General features: G+C 39.6%; 1 protein-coding gene across 2 annotated transcripts in view; it reads left to right on the top strand.

Moving 5' to 3' along the window:
• The window catches only part of STAT1 (signal transducer and activator of transcription 1), a 43,441-nt gene extending 36,891 nt beyond the window's left edge, over positions 1–6,550 (top strand). For both annotated transcript variants that reach the window (XM_032292611.1, XM_032292612.1), the window contains 3 exons: positions 127–202; positions 1,078–1,180; positions 4,946–6,550. In XM_032292611.1, the coding sequence (XP_032148502.1) occupies positions 127–202; positions 1,078–1,180; positions 4,946–4,960 (194 nt within the window). In that variant the 3' untranslated portion in view covers positions 4,961–6,550. The remainder of the gene's footprint in view (positions 1–126; positions 203–1,077; positions 1,181–4,945) is intronic.
• Positions 6,551–6,832: the final 282 nt, after the last annotated feature.

Consider the following 6,832-nt stretch of genomic DNA (forward strand, 5'->3'; position numbering starts at 1 on the left):
CCCTTAAAGTTTTAGGACACTAAGCTGTCTAGAAACACAGTATAACTTTAATCCCCCTGAAAACTTGATGTTCTATTCTTAAGTAATTTCTGTTGATTGACAGTGTGCATGATGTGTTTTTTCTAGCACCAGAGCCAATGGAACTTGATGGCCCTAAAGGAACAGGATATATCAAGACTGAATTGATTTCTGTGTCTGAAGTGTAAGTGAACACAGAAGAGTGACATGTTTGCAAACCTCAGGCCAGCTTGTTCCTGGCTGGGGCCTGTTGAAGATGCTTGTATCTTACTTTTCCATTGTAATTGCTGTCGCCATCACAGTTGAACTTGTTGAGATCCCTTGTTACCCGCTATCAGCATTTCACTACCTTTTTTAAAAAAAAAAAAAAAAAAAAGCCAAAAACTAAATTTGTATTTAAAGTATATACATTTTCCCAAAACTGATACTTTGAAAAAGTATAAATAAAATGAGCAAAAATTGATCAGAGTGGGAAAGTAGTTCTTTTCAATCTAGAAAAGGCCAAAGTAATGATTGAGATACATTGTCTCCACTTGCTTTGATTTTGTTGTTTCATTTTATAAAAGGTAGAAAAAATTTTGGAAATGTCATTGTCAGTTATTTGGCCTGCAGCACTGTCTTGGGGTGAATGGATGTAGCCTTCATGTAAAAACACTCTGTGGAGCAGCTTTATCTGCATTCAAACCTCAAGGTAGGGATGAGGGACTCCCCAGACTTCTCTGGTGCTTTTCTGTCCAGGGTAAGCCAGGAGGCATCGTCATCTCAGGGTAGTGCACTGCACACACTCACACCTAGGCTTACCCAGGCAGAAGCGGCGCAGATTCGTCTGGCTATTGCCCATCATATCCCTGGAGTGTGAAACGTTTCGCAAGGGGCTGGGCTGGGGACATGAGCCTCCCATGAGCTATGCTTTTAAAAATGTATTTTATAAGTGTATGCACTTACCCAAAATAAAAATGTAATGATTATTCATACAGACAAAAGATAAAGTATGTAAGTATGCACTAGTGCTTTCATCACTCAGATGTTGACTTCCCCTTTTCTTTTTCCCCATTTTAGTCACCCTTCTAGACTTCAGTCCACAGACAACCTGCTCCCTATGTCTCCTGAGGAGTTTGACGAGGTGTCTCGGATAGTGGGCTCCGTAGAATTCGACAGTATGGTAAGTACCACGGCTGGCATGTGTGTAGCTCTCAGTAAATACGTGTGCTCAGAGACAGAGGGCACCATGGCAGATCCTGGGCCTGTCTGCAGGAGATAACCCTGGCAGAGCCAAGGGGAGTGCAGTGTTCAGATGAGCTGTGACGTATTGGAGCTGCTGTATTTAAACCACCTACATCATCAACAGGATTTTTATTCCTGGCATTCAGCACCTTCCACAAAACAAGTGACGTTTCAAATATTCAAGTTTCCTCCTCTGCCTTTGAAGTTGTCCATGTAGAAATTTCATATATTAAGGAACTAAGATTTCTTTGATAAGCAAATGTTTTTCTTCAGTATGCTGCTTCGTCACTGTGTCTAGGGGAGGGAGTGTTATTTTTAGAAAGGGAGGGACTAATGCTTGGTAGTTACAATAATTAGAGAATTATACTTTAGTTAGCAGCAATGAAATTACTTCATCTGCTTTATATTTGAGAGCTAATTTGTACAACTAGTTCCTGGGGCTGTGAAGGGCTTGCCAAAAGTAAAAGGTTCAAGGAATGAAATAGTTAATGAGATTCATGATAGAAATAGGAAGATAATTGTCCACAAAAGATAGCATCTTCCTTTGGGAGGGTGTTTTTTAATATGTCAACTAGTATTGTTTGCCTTTCAGCCTGAAATCTTTCCTCTTAAAGATTGTGCTTGCTTGGCCGAATTTTTGCTGATGCTGTTTAATTTTAAGCTCTTTTCCACATGGAGCTATTCCAGCTCATACTTAAAAATTTGTTTAATGCTTCTAAAAAATATCCTCAGTCTTTACTGGCCTTTCTTCCTTACTGTGTACCTGGTGCCTGGCAAAAAGTATGTGCTTAACAAAGAGAAGAAGGCAGGGAGGGGAAAGGTGAGAGAGAATGAGAGGGCGTCACTCTTCAGACCTTTGGGAAATGCGTTGATAAGGCCTCAGTAAGATCTGCCTGGCTTCAAGTTTCTCATGTGTAACTTTTTGACTTTTTTCCTCACCTTAAGCACGGGCTCAATCATTAGAGATTGTACCTTCTTATACCTTCCTGATTGTCGATGATGAAATAGGCCATTTAGAAAAAAACTTAGCTAGTGTGGCAGCAAAATAGTTCCATTCCTATTGGCAAATGTAAAATGAGCCTTTTCTGGGTGTAAGGGAGATCCTGTTAGAATGTAGCTCCCAACACTGCTATGAAGGTATAAAGGGCATTATAGGCCTGGGACAAGAATGGAGCAGATACAAACCCCTATTCAGAAAATATGTTATATCGCAGGAACTGTAAAATGGGGGGATCTTCTTTTATATACCTCCTTTGTCGTTCCTGAGCAAATTACATCATCACCACCACCATTAATAGGTGACATTAAGCACCTACTATATACCATGTACTTCACAGGTAGTAAGTCATTCAGTTCTCACAGCCACCTTCTGAGTTAGGTATTATTGTTACTGCTCTTTTGACAGATGTGAGAACAGAGCTCCTCATCCCCCCATAGCCCCTTTTATGTAACTTGACTAAGATCAAGCAGTTAGTAAATGATAGAAAGAATATTTGAATCTACCTAATGAGTCCCTAGTTCATGCTTTTGTCCAGTATCCTGGAAAGCCTCCCACAAAAAGCTAATCTTTGCCCCATTCAAAACATGTACCCTGAAGAAGCTGTTTGTACAGGATTATGTTTATTCTGTTATTAAGACAAAGGCAGCATGGCCTTTGGGTGAGAGGCCTGTGTGTGTTTGGGATTTGGCAATCAGTATTCCGTCTCTGTCGTCACCATTATTTCCCGTGACATTGAGAAAATAGATGGATTGGTTCCCTCTCTGCAGTCCTGTGCAAGCAGTTGGACTGCTTTCTCTGTGCTCTCAGGACGATACTGTGAGAGCAATTTAAATATGCTGAACACATGTCAGGAAACAGTTTTGTGGTCTTTGGATGCCTGCTTGTAGCCATTCCATTCCATTTCAGATGATTTCATTCATTTCATTTGTAGAATAAAATAAATCCATTTTACACACACACACACCCTCTGCACACCACTGAAGTCTCTCATTAAACCCATAGAAGACATAAAGAGCTAAAGAGTCTATAATTTAAAAAAGAAAAAAGAAAAAAAGCATCTATAATACAGGCAGTTGAATAGTCTAGACAAAAGTTGAATCAGTCTCTAAATTCGGTTGACTCCACAGTGGTTTGCTATTCTGCCCCTTGGCCATGACTTCCATCCAGCATCCACTCTTAGAATCAGGGTGTACACTCTGAAACAGAAGCAGCTCTCCCCAAGCTGGCTGTCTTCTGCCAAGTCTGGAGGTTGCAGCTCTGGAAGAGGGTGGCATCAGGGACCTACGCCTGGTGTAGCCTCAGGAGCAACAGGACCATAGGCTCCTGAGGAAATTGTCCAAGAGAGCCAGAGCACCGGTGTTTTCTGCAGTGTGACTTGGGCATTTGTTTAGTCTGGATTTCCTATGTAATCAGTGTTTTCCTCCGGGACTATAATAGAACCAGTCTACTCTGCTAGAGGCTTTAGCCAAAGTTCGTAATGATAGGACTGTCAATAGACAGTCTACTACTTTTCATCTACTATAGTGAACACTTTACATATGCCATCTAATTTAACAAGCCTATCTGCTAGGTACTATTAATCATCTTTTGATAGATGAAGACTTTGAGGTTTAGAGAGGGTAAGTCATATGCCTTGGCCACACAGTGACAGGATCTGAATCCAGGCTTTCTCCTTTCCTCTATCTTTCCCTCCCTCCCTCTCTTTACCCCCATAGTCCACCATATTAACCACACATTTGAAACATCAGCCAGACTGAAACATAAGGGCAACACTTTCACTGTGCTTTTCAATCCAGAATAATTTTCCTAAGAGCCCACTATGTACCACACACTATTGAGCACCTGGGATTTAAAAAATGTTCTCATGAGGCTTTCCAGTCTAGTGCCGTGTGTCTCAGTCTTGGTGCTACTGGTATTTGGGGATGCAGAAGTATTTGTTGGGGATGGGAGGTCTTTACTGTGCTTCATGGGAAGTTCAGCAGCACCTCTGGCCTCTACCAAATAGATGCCAGTAAGCACATGCACTCTCACAGCCAGATGAGACAATCAGAAATGTCTTCAGACATTGCCAGGGGACAGAATCATCTTTAATTAAAAGTATCTGGTCTAAGGGGAAAGACCAGTGTGGAAGTCAGACAGAAAGTGACTGGCAGGCTAGTATTCTTTGGATGAGCAATTTACCACCATGAGTTATCCTGGTCAAGGCAGCTGGGCAGAATGTACCGGTGGGGAGGGTGAAAGGATTCTTGGTAATTCTGCTTCTCTAGCCTGTACCTGAAACAGTCACTGATTTTACCCACTGAGTGGCCTTTAGGGGAAATGTATCCTTATCCTTCCTCTCTCCCTCTGGCATATGGCTCAGCATTTCCTCACTCTTGTTTCACATGAGCAGATTTGCCACGTTGCTCTCTGTCCCCAGACCTGCATAACAGCAAAAAGCTTTATGTAGTCTGGATGGATTCACAAAATTAAGCCAGTGGGCTGCAGAGTAATAATCCATCAGCTTAGGTAATATAAAAGGTCTTGGTTAGCCCAGGATAATAGACAGTACATGCTGAAGGCCCTCTTATTCCATGGTAGTTATTTCCCATTGGAAGTATCTTCCTACTATTTCATTCTAGAATAGACAGTAATGTTTAATGTATGAATCTGCATTTCACAACATCAGTATAATAAACTTAACCACATTTTGTCTTTTTACAGATGAACGCAGTATAGAACATGAATTTTTTTCGTCTTCTCTGGCGACAGTTTTCCTTCTCATCTGTGATTCCCTCCTGCTACTCTGTTCCTTCCCATCCTGTGTTTCTAGGGAAATGAAAGAAAGGCCAACAAATTTGCTGCAACCTGTTGATAGCAAGTGAATTTTTCTCTAACTCAGAAACATCAGTTACTCTGAAGGGCATCATGCATCTTACTGAAGGTAAAATTGAAAGGCATTTTCTGAAGAGTAGGCCTCACAAATGAAAAACATCCAGATACATCCAAAGTATCGGACTAGAATGAGGGTCCTTTGGGAAAGGAGAAGTTTAGCAACATCTAGCAAATGCTGTGCATAAAGTTAGTGCCCAACTGTTATAGGTTGTTGGATAAGTCAATGGTTATTTAGAAAACTGCTTGATATAGAAATGGTAAATTTCTATTGGAGAATTCTTAGGTGTTCTCTCTGCTTTAAGTATGGCTGGCAGTTTTCCTTTGCTTTACCTGTGAAATAGTTCAAAGCCAAGTTTATATACAATGATATCAGTCCTCTTTCAAAGGTACCCATAGTGCATCTGGTGGGGGAAAGGTGTATTTTACTACATGTTTCACATTGGCCATTTAAAGACAAAGATGAATTCAAATTCTGTCTCTTGAGAGAATATTAGCTTTACTGTTTGTCATGGCTTAAGGATACTGGCTAATATCAATAGAAGGATGTACATTTTCCAAATTCACAAGTAGTGTTCTGTGTTTAATATCCAAAGCTGAAAACATTCTGCTTTCATCTTGGTCACATACAGTTATTTTTACAGTTCTACCAAAGGGGTTAGGCTGTGCACAGCCATTCATTCCAGGCAAGTCATCTTATTTTTTTTTCCAAGTTGAAATTAATCATAGATGAACATAAACTCAGAAATTGAATTCATGTTTCTTAAATGGGCTACTTTGTCTTTTTGTTATCAGGTGATATTTAGTCTATTAGCCACAAAATTGGGAAAGGAGTAGAAAAAGTAGTAACTGACAACTTGAATCATTAACCAGAGATAATATGAGAATCAGGTCATTTCAAAATTCATTTCCTATGTAACTGCATTGAGAACTTAATATGTTTCGTTGATATACGTGTTTTTCTGACAATTACATTTACGAATGGTTCCATTCTCTCTCCTGTGCGTTTTCTAGACACTTTTTTGAATGGATGATGTTTCATGAAGTATACTGTATTTTTGTACTTTTTTCCTTCCTTAGCACTGACACAAAAGTAGATGAGGAGATGGGTTTGACAAGGTTCTTCCCTTTCACATACTGCTGTCTATGTGGCTGTATCTTGTTTTTTCCCTGTTGCTACCACAACTATATTATCGTGCAAATGCTGTATTTTTCTTTGGTGGAGATAAAGTTGTCTTGTGTTTTGTTTTAAAATTAAAGCGAACTTACGTGTATTGCATTAAATATAATATGCACAGTGCTTTCCGTGGCACCACACACAATTCAAGGCCTCCTCTCTCCGTTTTTATATAGATGGTGAGAACCTAAGCTTCAGTTGACTTTTCCAATTGAAATGGCCAAAAGACAAAGAAGACAACATTAAAAAAAATATTGTTTTTAATTGCTGAGGTTTAGCTATCAGTTACCTTTTTGCCCTTTGGGAATTTGGCATGGTTTCATTTTACTGCACTAGACAAGAGACTTTACTTTTAAGAAGTATTAAAATTCTAACTTCTTATTAATAGTATTTAATATAAAGATTTTTTTAGTTACTGACATTATGAATTGGTTTGATGCTTTTCTCATGTACATCAATCCTTATTTTAAAATAAGATCAATAACACTATTTTCCTAAGTGTTGTCCTTACCTGCCCTACTCGTATTCGAAATTGCCATGGC

The sequence above is a fragment of the Sapajus apella genome, unplaced genomic scaffold, assembly GCF_009761245.1.
Source record: "Sapajus apella isolate SASKATOON/1434 unplaced genomic scaffold, GSC_monkey_1.0 scaffold28, whole genome shotgun sequence".
NCBI lineage: Eukaryota > Metazoa > Chordata > Mammalia > Primates > Cebidae > Sapajus > Sapajus apella.